General features: G+C 38.8%; 1 protein-coding gene across 2 annotated transcripts; it reads left to right on the top strand.

Annotated features, from left to right (window-relative positions):
- The first annotated feature begins 4,647 nt into the window (after window positions 1-4,647).
- On the top strand, window positions 4,648-19,667 carry LOC149845502 (glyceraldehyde-3-phosphate dehydrogenase GAPCP1, chloroplastic-like). 2 transcript variants are annotated; one of them, XM_089995797.1, is made up of 14 exons: window positions 4,648-4,839; window positions 6,602-6,696; window positions 7,004-7,071; window positions 7,163-7,201; window positions 8,772-8,872; window positions 9,233-9,345; window positions 10,125-10,224; window positions 10,324-10,470; window positions 10,998-11,058; window positions 11,140-11,237; window positions 11,479-11,621; window positions 12,139-12,222; window positions 12,501-12,590; window positions 19,419-19,667. In XM_089995797.1, exons 1-14 carry the CDS (start codon window positions 4,768-4,770, stop codon window positions 19,474-19,476), a joined length of 1,269 nt encoding a protein of 422 aa, XP_089851923.1. In that variant the 5' UTR covers window positions 4,648-4,767; the 3' UTR covers window positions 19,477-19,667. The 2 variants fall into 2 exon arrangements, with proteins under 2 accessions (XP_089851923.1, XP_089851924.1); XM_089995798.1 differs by lacking the exon at window positions 12,501-12,590.
- The last annotated feature ends 3,593 nt before the right edge of the window (window positions 19,668-23,260 follow it).

Raw genomic sequence — 23,260 nt, 5'->3', positions numbered from 1 at the left:
ATTTTCAATTCAATTCATTTATCCAAAATCAAGGTGTTTAGATTGATTCTGAATCTCAAAATTTGATTTTCCCTAAATTCAAGCCCACTTTCAAATTCAAGCAGGATTTCTTGAATCCAAATCCAAATTCTATCTGGGTTTCCAAAATCCAGATCCATCTTCTAATTCCACATTGGATCAAGATTTTTGGATCCAATTCCATCTAGGATTCCAGATTTCAAATCCCATCTCATATAGGACTCCAGACTTCAAATCCAATTATATCTTGAATTCCATATTTAAAACCCAATTTCATCTTGGATTTCAGATTTCAGATCCAATTCCATCTAGGATTCCAGATTTCAAATCCAATTCCATCTTGGATTCCAAATTTTCGAATCCAATTCCATCTTGAATTCCAGATTTCAAAGTCTAATTCAAAAGCTCAATTCCATTTTCAAATCTTATCTGGATTTCAAGATTCTAATTTCAATTTCTATTTTCAAAACCATTTTCAAATCTATTTTTCAAGTCTAAATTCAATTTTCCATTCAAAATTCCTGTTTTAGGTTCGGAAATTAAGAATTCCTTTTTCGAAATCGATCCATTCAAATTCAAAGTCCATTCTGACTTTAAAACTTCATTTTTCCTCAAAATTCTAAATTCAAATTTCAATTCTCCTTTTTCATCCAAGATTTATTTTCCAAACTTTGATTATTCTGAGACTTAGAATTTCAATGTCTCTTCTTCCAGATCCATTGCTCAAAGTTCTAAGTTAGATTCAAAGTCTAGTTTTTTTCAAATCAATTTCAACCTTTTGAATCATTTCTCCAAGTGTCTTCAAATTTATTTCAAAATCATTTGGAAAATCTCAAAATTTCTAAATTATTTTCTCAAAAGCATACATATTTGCATTTGCATTGCATAAGCATGATTCTTTATGCATTTTAGACTTAGAATAAATTCTTAGACAATATTTAGGCAAAGCAAAAGACATAAGTTCGATTACCCCTAGTAAAAGCGTCATGAACGGTCGAACCTCGTACCGATGAGCGAATCCCGGCTCTCCATTTTTCCATAAATTTTCAAAAAACGGAGGCAAGTAATTTCAAAATACTTTCAAAATTAAAGTCAAGTGAGACCTTTGCAAAAGAGTTCTTTTTTTTCTTTTCTCTCTTTTTTTTTTTATCTTTTATTCCCCTTCAAAAAAGGAATAGATGCTAGAAAGGCAAAGAGAAGGAAAAGAGAGAAACAAGAGAATTTTTTTTTACAATGATCACAGGAAAGGGAAGAGACCCCCCTCTCTCAGACCTAGCTGGGCCGGGTGGGCTCAAGCTCACTCGGCCAGGTTGGTCAGGTTTTACCCTTGTTGAAGACCTCCTTCATCACATATTGAACATGAATAGTTTCTTAAAGAGAAGACTAACCATTAGCATGCTCGAATGCAACATATAGGTTCATCTGAGAGGGTTGACAAGCAGATTGACACTTAAGAAGTCATTCAAATCTCCCCAATGTAATAGCAACATGGAATTCATGTTGAAAGGGCATCGAGTTGTCGAAGGCTCCCGCCTTGTACCTTTGTCTAGTTCTTAGGGTCCCTTCCTTGCGCGAGGCAAAGATCCCTCCTAGCATATCCAGGGTGAAATTATCAATGGTCTAGCTGAGAATGAGAAACCTGGGGAGAAGGAGGTCTCAACGTTACTGTGCACATACGATGGGTTGGGGCACTTCCAATGAGAGAACACCCACTGGCTTTAGTCTAGAGGTGTCAACTGATCGAGTTTGGTTTGGACCCAGGTGAAACCAGACCTGGCCCAATTTTTGGGTATGGTATCGGGTTTGGCTTCGAGTCTAATCAGACCCATCATAAAAGAAACCATACCTAGACCAAATAAGAACGACATGAACTAGACTTGGTAAAACAATTTTTTTTTATCATTTTTACATTGAAAATTTGTGGGTCTTAATCAGAACTCGAGTCGGGCCCAGGTGAGGTATAAAATTTCATAAACTATACCCAGGTTCATGTATTAATCGGACCTTCAGGTCCGGACCTGGGTCTTAATCAGGTTTTCTTATTTATCACCATACCCAAACCCTATAGGGTTTGGTACAGGTTGGGTCCGGTTAACCCGACCCGTTGACACCCCTACTTCAGTCCATCGTTGCAAGAAGAAGCCACACCTGAGCTAATTTGCAGCAAACAAGGGAGGTGAGAAGTGTGCTTCTTATATTATTGTAGTAAGGGTACTTCTCTTAAACAGAAAGGGAGAAAGAGAGTTTTCCCCACACTTTGAGGAAATTGTGATGCTTTCCACTTCAGAAGAGTGCTTCTCCTTTAAAAGGACAGTTTTGGAAACTATGGGGTGGGCTCTACCGCCCATTTCTTACAAGGTATTCGTTTCACTCTTCGTGAAAAGAGGCCAACCTCACAAAATGAACAAAAGGGGTAAATTCATAGCTAAAATAGTTTTAATTCACCACATCACCATTTTCATTCTTCATGAACCATAGTTACCTAAAAATGAAATGGATATGAGAAGGGATGCATGAAGGGAAAGCGGAGAAACTAGTGTTAAAAAGTGGGGGTGAACATAGGGTCGGGTCGGGCCTAGCCTGTAAAGGGCCAACAAGCCCGATTACGTTGAGTAGCAACTGAGAGCCCGACTCAATTATTATCAGGTCGGGGGGTGTTTGTGACCTGCCGACAGCCCATCATACTCGAATATTTCCGATAAGCCGCGATTATGCCCGATAAACCCGACATACCTTACACCCTTTTGAATAGAACCAATAAACCTAAATATGTCAAAAATAAAGTAAAAGAAAAAAGGAAAAGGTAAAAAATAACCCAAAACAAATGAAAAACAGAGGAAGATAAAGTGGATTGGAGCTCACCTTCGGGGACCTTTTTTTACGAGACTGATCTAGTAAACTCTCTCTCCTATGTACATATTCTATCTGAAATTTGCATATATCTGAAATATGTATGTTGCTTAATATAATTCTTTTTTTTTTTAATCTGTAGAGATTCTGACTAACACAAAAAAATAAAATAATAAATAAACACAAGTAAACATGAACACAAGTATAAATAAAACACTATAAAACCAAAATCTAAGTTTGTTATAAAAAATAGTTATTTATGAAAAACATAAGAAGCGAGGGAGCAACAAGTGAGAAGTGACCAGAAACGATGAAAAGAGGTTAAGGAAGAGAACGAAAATCAATTTGGAAAACAAGGAGGAAGCAACTTTCTTATTAAAAAGAATCTATTTTTATCATATTTGGGAAAGGAAAAGCGATGAGTTTCCTGCTTTAGAAATGAGCTTTGGCATGTAGCAAAAGCTTTGGGTAACTATGCTTCAGAGTCCCGTCATAGTGACAAATATCGTGATATTTATGAAAATCTTGTGATAATATCGCTAGAAATTACCTGAAAGTTTAAAAGGGCAATTTCTTGCAAGATTTTCAAAATATCGTGAGATTATGAAAAAACATAAATATCATATTTTAAATGTGATATTTACATTTTAAACGGTTATTTATCATGAAAAAACTGTGTTTTCATTTTTTATTTTTTTATTAATATTCTTATAAAAATTGTTTTTTATATTTTTTATATTTTAAATTTATTTTTTATAGCCAAGGTTTTGCCAAAAAAAAGTGAGATTTATAAAAAAATAAAAATCTCACAAGTTTTTGAAAAATTATATTTTGCCGTTTTTAACTTTTGTTCCTATGACTCCTGTGTCATGCTGAAGACATAGGATCGAATGCCACATTGAGCCGTTGTTCTTGGGTAGGGGTCCGCCGAACCTCAGCTTGCATTTAAAAAAAAAAAAAAATATGCTTCAGGGTCGCCAATGGATTCTCCGCGTGGTCGGTAGGAGGTGTCAGTGCACGTCTTCGTGTGGTGAGACGTTGACAGGTTCAAAACCTCAGTGTTAAATTGAACAGTAACTGGTGGGGGGTCGTTCTAAATAATTCCAGCTTGCCTTTAAAAAATAAAAAAACACTATGCTTCAGATTTCAAAGCAGTGTTGTCAGTATCGGTGCGTATCGATCTCAATCGGTCTGTCGATACATATCGTATCGCTAGAAAATCGATAGGATACTGAATTAGAATAGGTTATTTTTTTAATAAATATAAAAAATTACTTAAAATTAAATTTTAATATCTTTAAAAGTGTCACGTTCGATCTGAATCAGCCTGTCGATACATATCGTATCGCTACAAAATCGATAGGATACTGATTAGAATAGGTTATTTTTTTAATAAATATGATAAATTACTTAAAATTAAATTTTAATACCTTTAAAAGTGTCACGTTCTAATTGATAAGTAATATTTTTTAATTATTTTTTGGCCGATTAAAAACGCTTCACTTGAGAATCCGTATCGGCCGATTCTCCTGCTGGTTGGCCAAACGATACAGGTGGCCACCAACCTCAGGGAGCGAGCAGAAAGCCAAAGAAACTGCTTGCCCGTCATCTCATTGGGTTGCATGACATGAATGAAGACGATGACGGACACGTCATCGTAATGAACGGCCAAGATTTAAAGGACCTCCGCAAGGCGCGAAGGGCGGCCGGGGCGGTCACGCCACCCTGCTTCATTCAGCAACCCTCCCCTATAAATACCGTTCTCCCTTCCTTTTTGTTAGGTTTCGTGAGTTGCTTCAGCCTTCTTCTTCTTCTTATTTATTATTATTTTATTATTATTAGTATTTTTAATTTTGCTGCCGTTTTTCCTCCGTCTCCGGTTCTCTCAACGTGCGGGAAATGGCGACGTCTCCGATGCTCCGATCTGCGTCCGTTTCCGATTCGAGATCCCACGCCGTGGCCTCGCTCAAGGTAAAACAAATTCTCGTCGCTTATTTTCTCTGTTGATGAATCTCACAGGCACGCACACGCCGTGCATCCTACCGGTTTCCGGCCGATACGGCGCCGGGTGATGCCGGAAAACATGAGCCTCCCGACCGTACACAAGTATTTTCCATCCCTTTAGGTGTATTATATTTTCCGGTGCCATCCAATCTTGGATTTCCCGGAAACTGGTAGATTATACGGTAAGGTTGCACCGGCCGTGATATGAGAGAGAGAGAGAGAGAGAGAGAGAGAGAGAGAGAGAGAGAGAGAGAGAGAGAGAGAGAGAGAGAGAGAGAGTCGTAATTCATCCTCTTTTCCTTTTTTTCTTAATGAAACTGTGGCTTTTGGTGATTCAATGTAGCATTGAGTTAATGTTCTCAGTTATCCTTCTTCTTCCTCGTTGTTTTCATTATTTGCTTCGTTTCCGAAATGATCCGCGCTGGTTTTTTGTTCGGACTTATGAGATCTACCTAGAATTCTTATTTCCTGCTTATTTGACGGTTTTTTTCTGGGTTTGTTTTTGTCATATTTCTGGGCTTTGGCGACTTATTGCGAGTTTCCGAGGTGGTTTTTGGTCTCTCCTACGTTTTGCGAGCTAATCCCGAACTCTCCTGCATTTCCTAGATATCTTTCCTGATTATGTACGGGCTTCATGCCTATGAAAAAAATGTACGGGCTCCAGCGTGCTTGATGAGATTTTGAGATAATCTCGTGAGGATCTTTTTGGTTTATTGGGATAATCCTGAGCTTTGCTTGGAATTTCCGTTTTTCAGATATTTTCTCTCAATTCTCGAGCTAATTTTGTGATTTCATCATTTTCCAGGTTTTCTATGTCTATGTGCGCGCCTTTGCAGATTGATTTTATCGTGTATTTGCTTTCATTTGAAGAGATTTCATCGCGTTCTCAAAAACTGTTTTGTATTTTTTTAATGTATATTGTGTTTATTCGTGTGATTGTTTCATGTATGTTCTCTTTTTTAGATTTTTCCATCTTAAATGATCCTTTAGTTCCATTTTTTTGGCTTTGCGAGACTGATGATGTGTTTTTTCTGTTTTTAGTCATAGCCATTTTTTTTCCTATTTACATGATCTCTCAAGATTTTTTTGGAGTTTTGATATTTGTTTTTTTATGAATTTCTGATTTTAGATGTGTTCCTTTCATTTTTTACTCTGATTTTGCGAGATTCATGGTTTTCCCTCTCAATGTAGTGCTTTGGAACTTTGGGTTGTCTTAGTGAAGTATTTTCCTGTTGTATTTTGTGAGGCAATCTATTTACCGTAATTTTCCTAGCACATTTATATTTCAGTTCACGGTCCTTTTTCCCCCTTTTTCAATTTGCATATATGTATAATTTTGAAGTTATAAGAGGTAGTCCTTCATTCAGGTCAGATCTTAGGGAAATTGTTGGGTTTATGTTCTTATGCTTCTGTATTGAAGTATTTTCTTGAAGTTTTGTTTACTTATCCTTTGGTCAAATTTAGGTGCATCTATTTGTGGTGTATTTCTATATGTAGTCTATTCAACTAGTTTTTGCTGAGCTGAAATAAGAAAACTAACTGTTCAAAACATGCGAATCAGGCCCTTGGTGTAACATTTCTGTCATTCACCTGCCCATGTAAGAGTAGTTGATTTCGTGATCCACAGACTATGAACCTTCAGTGCTGAGCTAACTGTCTTTTGATCAATGATTTCAATTCGAGAGTTTTTACTGTATTTCTAATATTGTCAAAGTTTCATGTTTGACAGGTGTCTTTCTTTAAGAAGCTTGGGCCGCAGCATGTGAGACTCCAAGATAACTTCTTGGGGTACTCTGATTGTTTTGGTAATGCAGCTTCAATACAGTAAGTGCTTCTTGTCATCTATATGTATCAGCAAGATAAAGTGGTTACTGAAGATGTTCTTGTCATCAGATTAATCTTTTGACAGAAAAGAAAATTTTGCTTTTCTTTAGTCTGATCTGTGTTCCATAGGTTGCATTTGATATATTTGATATCTTTCTTTTTCATGTTTCTCTTTAATATTCAAGCTCTTTGCAAATTGTTCATCTGTTCAATATAATTTCAGTTGAGGTAGGGAGCCTATAATGGTGGTTTAAGTTGTATTATGATGGGAGAAAACTTATTGGACTGTATGCATTCTGCTGTTTAGGTTCCAGCATTCTAAGAGTTTGCAACCTGTAAGAGCTACAGCCACTGAGATGCCTCCAAAAGTTAACAGTAAGTAAGAAAACAAATTTTTTTTTTTCTTACAGTTCAAGTTAAAGAAGTGTTTGTTTAAACTGTTATTTTATTATTATTATTTTCTTAGGTTCTGCAAACCGTGGAAATGTGAGAATTGGAATTAATGGTAAGTAACTTGCCAGTTCCACTCTTTTGTACAATTTAGTTATTTTTGTTTTTGGACTTTTAAAGTTTTAAGTTAGTACTGCTCTACTTCTCTTATTGTTAAACCCATGGCAAAAAATGTATTTTCTTTATTCTGGCTAAATTTGTCCTCTTTGTGTATTATATGCTTATGTAATGTCCTTTTTTTTCATAATGGTGATCAGTGGGTCAAATATTGTAGTGTTTTCTAGCATTTAATAGTTTATCTAGTTTATTCAAAAGAATAATGTTCAATATGAGTTGACTGGAGGGCTGTGTTGAAAATTGACTAAGGTTAATTTGTGAAACTTTTGGTGCACGGTTTCATTTTGCAATAACTTCGTGGATGGATTAGTAAAACAAATATTGAATTACATGCTGCCATGTATGAAAGCACAAACATTGGGTGTTTTGTTCCCAGTACCAGTGATTTTAAAAGATATTTAGTTGGAAAACATTAAGGTGGAACTTGAGAAGAAATCTAGTTGGAGTCAAGAGGATGGTCAGGTACTTGTTGCAGCAAATGCATCCTTGATGAAATTCAAAAAACTTAAATCTTAGGTCTGGTAGACACAAAGAAGCATGTCAGGTGACATTGATGCATTCAGAATCAGAATTTGATAAGGACCATCTCTAGCCACTGCAGATGTGTTCTGTAAGTGCCTGTACATACATCAAGGAGGCTCATGCATTGAGAAGTTGATACCTTGTCATCTTTAGTGACTGTGCAAACTTATGTTGAAGAAATTAAGGCAAAATGGCAAAGAACAGAAAGAATGCCAGCAGAAAACTGGGGTTGGGAGGGGGAGGGTGTAGTGGGGGACAGCCGGGTGTAAACATTTCCAAGCTGTGTTTAAATGCATACTTTTCGTATTTTGTTATCAATGAGTAAAGTCTCATTACTCATGCATTTCTGAGTAAATGTGATTGCACATATGTATTGATCATGGTTCATTTATTTTATGATGTAATTTGAACCAATAAATTCATTAAAATATAGTTTAAAAAAGGATTAAGAAAATGAATGGTTTAGATTGCACCAAAATGTAACTATAAAAATAATGGCTTTTCACATCCAAATTAAATAAAAAACATATTTTACTCTAAATGAACTATGATAAACTTGTCGATCTACTTGAAATGCATGACTAGGTGATGTTCCACTTCCACCATTGATACAATATGTGCATCGGCACTGGAGAGACACACGCGCATTCATATATATGGTTTCTCAATTTCATCTGCCTTCATCTTGTGCATATGTACACAATATAGACGTGCATAGGATCATCTGCCTTCAACAACAACAACAACAACGCCTTCATCCCAAACAATTGGGGTCGGCGATATGAACCAAAAAGAAAATCATTGTGGGTCCTCCACATGGATCCTTCTCCTCCAATCATTTCTATCCAATGTCATGTCCTCGGTGAGGTTCAAAGCATTCATATCCTTTCTTATCATCTCCATCCAAGTCTTCTATAGGATCATCTGCCTTCATCCTCTAATATTAGAGCATTCTTGTATGATCATGTTCTTGGCACATTCTTTAGGTTTTGGTCGCATTGGAAGGTTGGTGTTGCGTGTGGCTGTAGAAGGGCATGGTATTGAAGTTGTAGCAGTGAATGACCCTTTCATTGATGCCAAATATATGGTAACCTCTCTCTCTCTCTATCTCTCCATGTTTCAGCTGTAGTTTCTATTCACTGCATTTATATCAGCCTGATTTGGGTGGTACAATATCAGATGTTGATTTGATATTTTTCTTGTCTTGCATGAGTCAGTTGATGAGAACAAATTAGTGAAATAATGGAGAAGAGAATAAAAACACATAGTAGTCCCTCTATTTACATGTCTTCTTGTGGCCTTGTGGGTCAATGTAATTTGTATGTTTGCCATTTCGTTGAAGTCAGTGTAGTGTTTTTGTTCACTTTTGTATATTTTCTTGTTATTTTTCTGTTGTTTTCAAATTTACAAACATTTATGATTTATATTTCCTTGATTTATATTGAAGGCTTACATGCTCAAGTATGATTCAACACATGGGAGGTTCAAAGGAACTGTTAAGGTCCTAGATGATTCAACCTTGGAGGTCAATGGCAGGAAGATAATTGTCACTAACGAAAGGTTATTTACATAAACTCTCTCTCTCTCTCTCTCTCTCTCTCTCTCTCGCCCGCGCGCGCGCCCGCGCATGTGATGCTTATAATGCTAGCAATTTGTTACACTACCCTCTGGTGATTGTGAAGCCAATGGGATTTTCAAATCTGCTTTTCCTGTTGCAAGCACTGCTAAGATAGGTGTGCTTTTTTTCCTTCCAGTCAAAATTTGGATAACTTAGGGCTTGCTCTACCAGCTTGAAATGCCATGGTTCATCTTATCTAAACTTATATATTTGTGGTTATCCATGTCTCATGACATGGTTAAGGCCCTGTTTGGAAACTAGCCGTCAGAGGTAGCCGGAGTGGGAAGTGGGGAATACCCAGCGCCAAGGTCATTTGGGATAGATGCAGTTGTAGAAAATACTGGAACTGGGGACTCCAGTTCCATGTTTCGCTTTACCACATCCACTAGTGCAGCTGTTTGGAATGCAGCTTAAAAGCTGAAATTATAACTGGAAGGGCATTGGGAAGGTCATCGGAGCAGTTACCGGTGTGGGAACTGGTGTAGTACTTGGTAACTACCACCTCATCCAGGTGGAAAGTGAAACGTGGAACTGGAGTCCGCAGTTCTATTATTTTCTACAATTGCATCTATCCCAAACCACTTTGGTGCTGGGTATACCCCACTTCCCACTCCGGCTACCTCTGACGGCTAGTTTCCAAACAGGGCCTAAAGAGCAGTTCCCAAACAGGCCCTAAAGATCTATTATGTTAATCTCATTATTTGTCACCTGTTTCTTACAGAGACCCAACAGTGATACCATGGGGCATCCATGGAGTTGAATATGTAATTGAGGCTTCTGGAATTTTCACTACAACTGAGAAGGCTTCTGCACATTTAAAGGTAATGAAGAAGAGCTTCGACTGATCTTGAAATTTGTAAAAATCTCTGTTAGTACCATGTAAACATTCACTCATCTATTTAACTTATTTTTGCTAATAGGCTGGTGCACATAAGGTAGTGATATCTGCTCCATCAGCTGATGCCCCAATGTTTGTAGTGGGTGTAAATGAACACAGTTACAAACCGGAAATGAATGTTGTCTCCAATGCAAGTTGTACAACAAATTGTTTGGCTCCTCTTGCCAAGGTATGTCTCTTATATTTTATTTCAGATACACTGCAATGATGTCTGTGTGCATACTGCATCCTAGGGCTATAAGTTTATCAAGTTTCAATGAGCCAACCTGATTCAGAACTGAATTATTGGACATATCCCAGCAAAGGTCTAAACCAGGCCTCAATGCAAGACTCATAATCTATGGTTCTGCACTGCAAGGTCCCAAGTGCTAGCTGGTCTCAGGCCTGGTTTTTGCATTTATAGGCTATACTTAGATCTGACTGACTTCTTGTTGAGTCTTCATCATTAGGGGTTTACCCAATTAAGCTGGGTATGTTTCTTACTGCCATCGGTGGACCTGCCTATGCAAAGTCTTGTTGCATTTGTATCCATACCTGGATTCTTTAAGGTTATTTCTGGATCCATTTTCATCTGGGTCCATTTTAAGTCTGGATGTCATATGTTCGGATCATGCATGTCTCAATGCATCCATACACATAGTTGGTTTTCATGAGACTGCTAAATGCAAATTACCCTTTTTTGGTAATTATTTGCAGGTTGTGCATGAGGAGTTTGGCATTATTGAAGGCCTCATGACTACTGTGCATGCAACAACTGGTTAGCTAGTTGTTCTCTCAACATGTCGATTCATTCTTATTTCTGAGTCTCTGACTAATATGCTTAGTTTTCCTGGATCAGCCACTCAGAAGACTGTAGATGGTCCTTCAAGGAAGGATTGGCGAGGAGGGCGTGGAGCTGGGCAGAATATCATTCCAAGTTCCACTGGTGCTGCAAAGGTATCCGCATCTCTCAGCCTCTCATGAACAGTCCCAAAGGGTAGTACCATAATGTTCATTCATCAAACTGTTTTTGCACTTTATTTGTTGATCAGTCTTGACATTTTGAGTACTACATGCTCACCATACATTCATCTTTGCTACTTGTTTCTTATAAATTCCTACTATGTTTGGTGTCTTTGTGCAGCTGATGCCTGTCATAAACTCATATTAACATTTTTTGCTTTTTTACCTTTCTCAGGCTGTTGGAAAAGTGCTTCCAGAGCTTAATGGGAGACTTACAGGCATGGCCTTCCGTGTTCCCACGCCCAATGTTTCTGTTGTGGATCTTACTTGTCGGTTGGAGAGACCAACCTCATATGAAGATGTAAAAGCAGCAATAAGGTCACTCTAAATGTCAATTTCTCTTTCATCTTTTTGCTGATCGACCAAGCATGCACACAAAAACAGCAAAACTATAAAATATTCAACACTTGTGGAGATGCATGCGTCCATGGAGATATATTGATGAAAACTTTTAAATGAGCGTACTGGTTGATCTCTTAAACACCAGATACATTGGCTCTCTGTAGGAACAAAATGAATTTTTGAAATGAGCAAGACTGGGTCTCTTGAATATAACACGGTTTAGCTCTCTATAGGAACAAAATTACCTTATGTTCTCATCAAAAACTCTTTTCGGAAGTCAATAGTCTCACTTTTGTTTTTTATGCATGTTATAAATTTTGGTAGGCGGCTCCAAGATGTTTACTTTATTTGCAAAACTTCCTCTTGGGACCTGTTTTCAGATAAAACGTTGTATTACCTTTTGGTTTCTTTCAATTTCAAGGATGATTTTTCTGCTGTACAACATAATGTATTCTCTGAAACGATTGTCTGCTAATAAATTGTAATGAAACAGGGCTGCTTCAGAAGGTCCCCTCAAAGGCATCCTTGGATACACGGATGAGGATGTCGTCTCCAATGATTTTGTGGGTGACTCAAGGTAACTCTTTAATACCAGATCAACCTTTAATTAGGTTTGAACTTTGAATATTAGTTGTCTGTTACTCTAATGTACATTATGGGGGGTCTCTCGGAATGCCCGTAACTAATGGTAACACTCCATTTATTAGAGATAAAACCATCTTTAAAAATGATAAAAACCTCTTGTAGGACAAAGGAAAGCCGTGCTTATTCCCATGCAAGTGCTCACTGGCATTCTGTAGGCCTGCTAGGATGTGAAAACTGTAAAGCGCTTGATATGTTGATATTTGTTGTCAGGTCAAGTATCTTTGATGCGAAGGCAGGGATTGGTTTGAGTGCATCGTTTATGAAGCTTGTGTCATGGTATGACAACGAGTGGGGCTACAGGTACATTTCTGGAATTCCTATCAAAGTACTTGGCTTTCTCTAATTAATGCATGATCATGGCTTTCTCTAATTAATGAGAGGGTGGTGTATGTTCACCCCTGATGATTCACTGAATCCCACGTCTGTGTTCGGGGTCCCAAAAAGCACCACATATATAGGAGTCTGGTTCGGTTGCAAAGACTTAAGTGCCTTTTCTTGCTATTCTTGTCATAAAACGATAGTTTGAGAAAATGACAAAAATGTCCTTCATTCAAAAAAGGAAAACAAACGGTTCAAAAAAAGGACAAACATGTCCTTCATCCAGAAAGTCGAGGATGATGTTGACTCTTCAAAGTCTACACATCGAAATGAACCTTAGCCGACGATCCGATGGTGATCTGGCGAAACGATGGTGAGTCGACGATCCAATGGTGAGCCGACGATCCGATGGTCATTCGGCGAAACGAACCTGAGCCATCAAAAATGTTTGTTTGAATTTTTCATCGTCATCTTTTTCTTCTTTCTTCTCCGTAAAACACTGTAAAACCCTCTCTTTCTCTCTAGAGAAGAAATCAAGGGAGGCAAAGAGTTCCCCTTAGAGAAGGCCATGAACATTAACCCTCTCACTCTCTCTCCCTTCTCTTTCTACTTCTGTGCACATCCAGCAGACGATCTTACATTGCTCAATTAAACACCGACTGACCTGCACACTGACTGTAGTATCGTTCAACTTGATTCGTTGTAGAGCCTGATTTAGAGTTTTTGCCCTTACAGGAGGGGGGTCTGGGGGCTCTCCCCTGGCGGGGGGCTCGGGGGGCATCTGCCCCCCTACCAATTTTTTTGGGGTCTTGTATAAATTTTTTATTTTCTTTTCCTCTTTTAACTATCAAAAAAGAGCAACAAAGCGTTTTGTTTAATCGTGGGCTCATGTTTCCTTCGGTTGTTTCTTGCTCGAGGTTTTCGTAACACCCCTTCCCACGATTTTTCTATTTTTTTTTTCTGTTTCTTTCCCACGATTTTTTCAATGACTCCCCTACAGTGATTTTTAGTGTTGTCAGGTCTCCAACAAGCCCCACAACAATTTATAATGTTGTACGGTCTTCCAACAACGATTTGTAGTATTGTCGGGCTTTTCTACAACGATTTATAGTATTTTTGGGTCTCCAACGAGCCCCACAACGAATTATAGTGTTATCCGGCCTTTCAACAGCGATTTGTAGTATTGTCGGGCTTTCCTACAGCGATTTGTAGTATTTTTGGGTCTCCAACGAGCCACACAACGATTTATAGTGTTATCCGTCCTTTCAACAATGATTTGTAGTGTCTTCCGTAAATTACTATAGCAATTTATAATGTTTTGGGGTCTCCAACGAGCCTCACAATGATTTGTAGTGTTGTTGGATCTTATTATAACGATTTGTAGTGTATTCCGCAAATCACTATAGCGATTTGTAGTGTTATTCAGTAAGCAAATCGCTGTAAATCGTTACCCGAATTAGAACCAACTTGTCAAGGTCATATCTCCCTAACCAGAGGTCATATTCCAAATTCGTAAAAAGTGGTGTCTTCGTTATTGAGTCTAGTTTATTTCTGTAAATTTTCAGCGATTTCTATTATCATTTCATTTCCCATTTTAACTAAAAACCAGACTCCTATTATTCTGTGTTATTTTAGTTGCACAACACTACAAAAGTGTAGGCACTGGGAATGTACATGGAAGTACACTTGACTATGTTCCGGTAGAAGGAATGCAGTTTAATAATGAGGAAGCTGCATATAAATTTTACAATGATTATGTCTTAAAAGTTGGCTTCAGTGTGAGAAGGTTTTCTTGGTCAAAAAAATGCACAGGGTGTCATGGTGAGAAAGACATATGTTTGTTCCAAGCAAGGTTGGAAGAAATCAATGGGAAATCCAACAAAGAGCATGCCAGAATCAAGATGTGGATGTCAAGCGATAATGGTGTTGTGCAACTCAAATAACACAAAATAATAGGAGTCTGGTTTTTAGTTAAAATGGGGAATGAAATGACAATAAAAATCGCTGAAAATTTACAGGAATAAATTAGACTCAATAACGAAGATACCACTTGAACCAAGCTTTACAACTCATCAAGTTGAATGATGCTACTCACGCTGGGAGGAGCCCTCAGACCCCTCCCTTCTGTAAGGGTAAAAATTCCGAATCAGGCTCCACAACTCTTCAAGTTGAATGATGCTACCCACGCTAGGAGGAGCCCCCAGACCCCTTTCCTGAAAGGGTAAAAACTCTGAATCAGGATCCACAACTCATTTAGTTGAATGATGCTACCCGCGCTGGGAGGAGCTCCCAAACTCTCTTTCTGTAAGGGTAAAAACTCTGAATCAGGCTCCACAACAGTCAATGTGCAAGTCAGTCGGTGCTTGATGGAGCAATGTAGGATCTTCTGCTCGATGTGCACAGAAGCAGAAAGAGAAGGGAGAGAAAGAGTGAGAGGGTTGATGTTCATGGCCTCTTCAGGAGAGATTTCTTTCTCGGATAATCCTACAGTGCAGAGACTGGGTCTTAAATAATCATCTTCGGAGCACTTAAGTCTTTACAATCACTCATTTTCTAGAATCGTTATTTTTTTTGGCAAACTCCGCCTGTGTATAACTGTTAGTTATACACTGCCGGTCCCAAGCCCGGATAAAGGAGGAGGGTTGCGGTAGGCCTGTGATAGCCAGCATAAAAACTTAGTCATACCCTATGAATATGAACCAATATGAGAATTTCGTTGGGGCATTCCCTACTGAGCGACACGCTGTACTCTATAGGCCCGGAGGCAGTGATAAATGGGCAAGGGTTGCTAGGTCGTCGCCCGAAAGCGATGCGTCACATCGGCGCCCGGGTGTGGTGTCAAATAGGCAAGGGTTCCCTCACTTTGTTGGACGAGTGGGGGTAAAGAAGTTAGTCCAAGACCATAAAATTAGGTTAGCCACTTGGAACATAGGGTCTTTAACTGGTAAGTTGGTAGAGTTAGTAGATGTTATGTGTAGGAGAAAGATTGATATTTTATGTCTACAAGAGACCAAATGGGTAGGTGAGAAAGCAAAAGTGATAGAACCTTGGGGATATAAGATTTGGTATACAGGAATGGAGTAGGGATTGTTATGAGTCATGAGTTTATAGATAATGTAGTTGAGGTCCGTAGGAAGGGTGATAGGATTTTACTTATTAAATTAGTATTAGGTACGGATGTTATTAATATTATTAATGTTTATGCACCTCAAGTAGGTTTAGATGATTCCACTAAGCGTCAATTTTGGGAAGATTTAGATGGAGTAGTACAAGGGATATCTTATGGAGAAAGGCTTTTCATCGGCGGTGACCTTAATGGGCATGTAGGCATTAGTAGGGATGGATTTGAGAGTATCCATGGAGGTTATGGTATAGGAGAAAGAAACGATAGTGGAGAAAGGATTTTAGATTTTGGTTTGTCCTATGATATGATCTTAGCAAATACTTGGTTTAGGAAGAGGGAGTCTCACCTAGTAAGATTTAAAAGTGGGGTTAATACGAGTCAGATAGATTTTTTCCTACTTAGAAAGAGAGATAGGGGTTGTTGCATTGATTGTAAGGTTATACCGAGAGAAAGTGTAGCTACACAACATAGAGTCTTAATTTTAGATCTTAGAATTAGACAATGCCGCAAAAGGGATAGACATAGGATAGATCCTAGAATTAAGTGGTGGTCACTGAAAGGAGCTAAACAAGGAATGTTTGTAGAGCGGGTAGTTAAGGAAGTTGATTGGTGTATCGAGGAGGATTCAGAATCTATGTGAAATAAGATAGCGGGTGGCATGAGAAAGGTGGCTAAGGAGGTATTGGGTGAGTCTAAAGGCGGTGCACCGCTAGGTAAGGATACATCGTGGTGGAACGAGGATGTCAAATTAGCTATTAAGGTTAAAAGAGAGTGTTATAGAAATCTAAGTAAAAGTCGTGATAATGAGAATTTGGATAAGTATATGATAGCAAAGAAGGAAGCTAAAAAGTAGTTCGGAACGCGAGGGATAAGGTATATAAGGAGGTTTATGACAAGTTGGATACCAAAGAGGGTGAGAAAGATATTTATAGGATTGCAAAAATGAGAGATAGGAAATCGAGGGATCTGGGTATGGTTAGATGTATCAAAGATGAAACACAAAGGGTTTTAGTCAAAGATGAGGAGATTAAGGAGAGATGAAAAGATTATTTTGATAAGCTATTTAATGAAAGTCATGCTCAGGATCTTGGAGACTTTTCCATTCCTTTTCATGAGATGAATCGTGACTTCATGCACAAGATTCAAAAGAAAGAAATTACAAAGGCTTTGAAGAAAATGAAATCAAGAAGGGCAGTTGGCTCAAATGGTATACCTATCGAGGCTTGGAAATGCTTGGGAGAGAAAGGTTTAGAATGGTTGACAAATCTTTTTAACAAGATTTGGCGGACAAATAAGATGCCTAATGAGTGGAGGAAGAGTACTTTGGTGCCTCTATATAAGAATAAGGGTGATATACAAGATTGCACAAACTATCGTGGTATAAAACTCATGAGTCATACTATGAAACTTTGGGAGAGGGTGATTGAGTCTAGGTTGAGAAAGGTTGTCATGATATCGGAGAATCAATTTGGTTTTATGCCTGGAAGATCTACTATGGAAGCTATACATCTTCTTAGACAACTTATTGAGAGAAATAGAGAGAGGAACAAAGATTTGCATATGGTTTTTATTGATTTGGAGAAGGCTTACGATAGAGTACCTAGGGACGTTCTCTGGTGGACAATGATGAAGAAAGGTGTTTCTCTCAAGTACATTAGTATAATTAAAGATATGTATGAAGGAGTAGTAACCAATGTCCGCACTTGTGGAGGGGTGACAACCAATTTTCCTATAACGGTTGGGTTACATCAAGGATCTGCTTTAAGCTCTTTCCTATTTGCTATAGTGATGGATGAGCTTACGAGATCAATTCAAGAAAATATGCCGTGGTGTATGTTGTTTGTTGATGATATTGTTTTGATTGATGAGTCTAGAGCTGGGGTTAATGCTAAGTTAGAATTATGGAGACAGACATTGGAAGCAAGAGGTTTTAAGTTGAGTAAGAGTAAGACAGAATACATGGAATGTCGATTTAGTAAGCAACGAAATAGAGATGGGAGTGTAGTGAAGCTTGGTGAGAAAGAAATACCGGTGGATGATTCTTTCAAATATTTGGGATCTATCATTCAAAAGTATGGAGAAATTGATGGAGATGTAAATCATAGGATAAAGGTTGGGTGGATGAAATGGAAGAGTGCAACTGGAGTGTTGTGCGATCGTAGAATGCCATTGCGGTTGAAGGGAAAGTTTTATAGGACGACTATTAGGCCCGCTTTACTATATGGTACGGAATGTTGGGCTGCCAAGAGACATCATATTCAAAAAATGAGTGTAGCTGAGATGCGCATGCTGAGATGGATGTGTGGAAATACAATAAAAGATAAGATTCAGAACGAGGAGATACGTAAGAAGGTAGGTGTTGCACCCTTTGAAAATAAGATGAGAGAGAATCGTTTACGGTGGTTTGGACATATTCGACGAAGGCCTAATGATGCTCCAGTTAGAAGAGGTCGGGGTAGGCCTAGGAAGACATGGATGGAGGTGATAGGAAAGGATATGAATGCTTTGAACCTCACCGAGGACATGGCATTGGATAGAAATGAATGGAGGAGAAGGATTCATGTGGAAGACCCAGAATGATTTTCTTTGTTGGTTCATATCGCCGACCACAATTGTTTTGGGATGAAGGCATAGTTGTAGTTGTTGTTGTTGTTATTTTTTTTGGCACCAATAGAGGAGAGGGTACTTAAGTCTTTGCAATCGCATCAAACTCCAATGCTAATTAATGCTGACAAATATGGGGATACGAGACGCACATGCTTAAATACGTGGTGCTTTTTGGGACCCCCGAGCATGAGATGCCCTGTCGGGGGGGGGGGACATATAACCTGCTTCGGATGTAAGTATACTTGTGTCTTGACTTCCACAAACCTTTCATAGGGGTGTGTCTGAACCCTGGGAAAAGATAAAAGAGGGCTCCTGTCTTACTGGAAGGTTTCCTCTTCCCAGCAGAGAGCGATCAGTTTGTGTCATGTGGGAAGTATAATGAATTAGGCTCCATGGGCACAAATCTGAAATCTCTGTGATCAGTCACTCATCCCCCATTGCCACTTGGGTGGGTGGTAGGAATGGTTCATGTTCTTATGAGATCCATTCTTCTGCTGCCTCCTTATTCTCAATAAAATTGTTCTGCTGTTTCCAATGTTGCATCCCTCACTTTTCCACTATTCCTGTGTCAAACGAAAATCTGCACACCCAAAAACTCTTTTTTCTTAAAAGAAGGCTCTCAGCATGGGCTTGGTTTCATATAGGCTCCATTATTGACTGTAACCTCTACTAAGGATGGTGATGAATGACTGTCCTTTGTCTCGTCCATACTGTACCATTTCCAAACGGTATCTTGGAAAATTTGTGGTCCATCTTATCTTGGTGCCCATGATTAAGGGAGTGACTTTTAGTATACAAAGGCAAGCACTATCAGATGTCGTGGAACAGCAGTTGATTATAGCTTATCCCCGAAATGGATGGTGCTTAATGTGGAGGCTGGTTGGTGTTTTGAGGTAGAGCATACTTGGGAAACTCCCCCAACTCATGTGCCTTGCCAGGTCTAAAAGAGAACACATCAGCACTGAACAGTCTATGGTCTGCGTGATTCATGATGTGCTTTGGTTTTGATATCGCAAAAAGATCTATTAGATTAGCTTACTTTTGATATCTGCTAGCAACTTATTTCTGTTTGACTTCAGCAACCGAGTCGTTGATCTGATTGAGCACATGGCCTTGGTCTCGCCATCAAGTAACTGAATCTTTGCATATGGGGACTTCAGCGGTGGATAGAGCAGTTTTGGCAGGGAGGCAATTTTGGTGCTTTACCAGTGTGAAATAAAACATTCACTGTAAGATTATTTTACCTATCGAGGACGAAAGTTACAAATAATGGGAAATACTGTCGTTATGCTTATTCCAGATGTGTTAATTGATGGTCCTTCGGTTATCCACTTCCGTCTTTTTGCTGTAGTTTCTTGTGACGGTGAAGGAGCTTTGTCTAAGAAATCTATGGCCACTGCACCAAACACACACACACACAGAGAGAGAGAGAGAGAGAGAGAGAGAGAGAGAGAGAGAGAGAGAGAGAGAGAGAGTCGCCTTTTTTTCAAATAGGGAGGAGAAAACGGCGGAGTAACTTTTTCTATTTATGATCTCAAATTTCAAATTAGTAACCTAGATAAGATTTCAAGTGGTGAAAATGGAGAATGGAGAGTGGGAAGTTAGACAAGGGGAGGGAGGGGGAATGGGAGTGAGATCTCTTTATTTTATTAGTTGTAATTTACGGCTTTGTGGAAATAGTTGCTATTATGTCATTCTATATAAAAGAAAGTAAATCATGGTTGAATAAACGAAGTTCGCATGGTTGGATAGCGTCCTGCAATGCGTTCTGAATAGGGAACACACTTTTGGAATTCCAGTTTTGAGTTTGCAAATGATTAAGCTCACTTTGTAGGCCAGGTACTATGCTAGTGCATAAAGAAGCTTTGTGACAAGTAATGACGCCTTCAATTCTATGTAAGATATAGGGCTGCAAACACATCGGATATTGTCTAATAGCTTATTCGAGTCTGACATGTTTTTACTGGATATGGACCTTTTAAGTAAGATTCCAATGTACATTTGAAATGGATTCGGTTATGTTCAATCGGATTACTTTGTTTGGTCAAATATCTTATCCGAGGCTAACGTTTTTTTTTTTAACATGGATCCTTTTAAGATCTCAATGTACATATGGATTGGATTTGGATCTGTTCAATCGGATTACTTTCGGATTTGGGTTGAATTCAGATCAGCATTTTAATTTGGCTCTAGAATTGATCCGATTCAAAATCCCACCAGGTCACATTTTTTACATGTTAATAGCTTGGTTTTCTTCAATTTTTTCTGGATCCAGTATTACAACATTTATTTGGGATTTGGATTCAATCTTACCTCTTCAAATCTGAATTGGAATCAGATATACTATTTTTACATTTCTGATTTAGATTTGACAAGATTCTGCCCGAGTTAGACCCGTTTTCACCCCTAGTAAGATATCTGAAGCTGACTGTTCGATTCATCTTATCGACCTAAAACTTTGGAATCTACAGACAGAAAAGGATGTCCGGTCATGTGGTGATTAGTTTCATGGGCGCATGGCCCCCTCGCATTGTGCAGACAATGGACACCACTATTCATGCAATGCAAACACCCATGGAGAAGGATGCCTTGTCCTGTCCTGTCCTGTCCTATTTGCAGATAGCTCTGGACAAGGACACCCAATAAATTTTTTTTGTTTTTGATTTTTTCAAAAGTGTCCAGGGTATTGTGGAACTCTCCTGTACATGAAAAAGTATTCCAGAAGAATGCTTTTTCAAAGGCGTATCTGTCCATGAGTCCTGCATTTGTGTTGGTGTGCATGAGCTCCACACATTGTGCGTACTGCGGATACCACCACCCACACAATCAAATGCCCCTTCAACGTTCAACCTTAAGTCGCTACTGTGGCAAATCGAGTTGAGCTAGAACTCATGATGAGCCCAAGCTAGATGTGCAAGCTCGAGCTTTGAAACTCCAAGAACCATTGAGCTAAGCTAAAAATGACTTGCTCACAAACAAAATACATTGTTTCAGGGCTGGACTGAATTTTAAACTTGTTGCTTGCAAGTTAAATATTTCAATAACTTAATTTATATTATAATGTGGGTATAAAATATATTTCTACTTAACGAACCTATATGATCTAAATCGAACCGAACACCTATTTTTCATGTTGATATCAACAAGCTCATATATGAGTTCAACTGAGTTCCTTATGAGCCAAGCACAAGCAACTCATCCGGTTTTCCAGAGATTGCAACATTAGGTGGAGGGTGTCCTTGAACGTAAGCAAGCACTAGTCACCGGTGAAGGTGGTAGAGGTCATTCTTGAACCCAAGCAGGGATGCCACCGAGAGCGAGTGGGGCTGCTACCGGTGCCGCCACCCCTGGAATGTCACAGAGCTCTTGTGCCTAATGACGAAACGATTTGCCATATGTGATCTTGATGTTGATGAAGAGATAGAGAGAGAAAGAGACGAGCTATTTGAAAGTGTGCAATTATATTAGGTAGGCTACCGTTACAGTTAGAGGGTGTTTGATTGCGTGGACAGTGGTAGGCATAATGCATGGACCTTAATGTGCCCACTCAAACGAGGAATGCATGGAAGCATAAGATACCATTGGAACGGTTTTTCATGTCCAAGGGAATCCGCCCTCCACCTGGAGCAGGAGAGGACATGAAACCCTGGACACTTAAAAAACGTGTCATTGGGTGCCCTTGTCCAGGGCTGTCCGCACATAGAACAGGACAGGACATGATGTCCTTGTTCATGATTTCTGCATTGCACAGACAGTGGAGCCCGATGCAATGCATGGGGCCCATGCAAATACGTGACACATGGACGGACCTTTGAAAAAGTGTTCCTTTGGAACGTTTTTATGCACTTTCCCTTGGAACAGGGGAGTACAAGACACCCTAGACACTTTCAAAAAAACAAAAAAAGTCTTATTGGGTGTCCTTCAAGGTTGTCCGCGGGTAAGATTGGACAGGACATGATATCCTTGTCCATGGTTGTTTATGAATCAAACGCCCCCTAGCGTTCTACCATGGTTTTGAACTTTTTATTTGCTCACTTGCAGGAGAAGTTGGGATATTGCTGAACAACCCAAACAAAAGCTGTCACAGGGACACGTCATTTTGGGTGTGTGTCCTTAGTGACACGAACAACACGTTTACATGAACACCAACATGTATAGACATTATTTTAATACTTTGATATTTTTCAATAAAAATTACTTTTAGTATTAAAATGTCAAAAAATGATATTTTTTACTAATTGAAAGATTAAAAATTTATGTATCCTCCTGCCCTATTTTTTGAAAAAAGGTTTCAATTTGCGAGTCGAACTCTTGTCATGTGTTCTCGTGTCCACAAATCTTTTTTCTTTTTAAATATAACGAAGGAGAACCCTCACCAAGAACCGAGTCACTTAATAGGCCGGCCTCTTTGTAAGGTAAAACTCCCGGTTGGGGACATAGATGTGTTTTATGTCACAAAAATTTGCAGACAGACATGTTCTATGTCATGTCACGTGCTTGTGAGAACACGAGGGCACATGACATGAGTTTGACTCGCAAGTTCAAAAACTTTTTAGAAAATAGGACACAAGGACAAATAAATTTTTAGTATTTCAATCAATAAAAAATATGATTTTTGATATTTTAATACTTAAATATATTTTATTGAAAAATATAAAAAAATTTATTTAAACAATAGCTAGACATGTTGGTGCTTGTGTCAACTTGTTCATCGTGTCAAGAAAAAAACACGCCCAAAATGGCGTGTCCCTGTAACATAGCTTTTGTTTAATTTGTGCGGCTTGACAGTCCCAGCAATATCCTAACTTCTCACCAACGAAGGCTCCGGGTGGTTGGTAGGAGCTGTCAGTGCACGTCTCCTTGTGGTGAAACGTTGCAGGTTCAAAACCCCAGTTGAATAATAACTGGTTGGGTGTCTGCC

Source organism: Nuphar pumila, chromosome 2, assembly GCF_984573655.1.
Source record: "Nuphar pumila chromosome 2, dmNupPumi1.hap1.1, whole genome shotgun sequence".
Lineage (NCBI taxonomy): Eukaryota > Viridiplantae > Streptophyta > Magnoliopsida > Nymphaeales > Nymphaeaceae > Nuphar > Nuphar pumila.
Note: the sequence above shows the minus strand (reverse complement) of the source record. Positions and strands in the feature narration are given on the sequence as shown.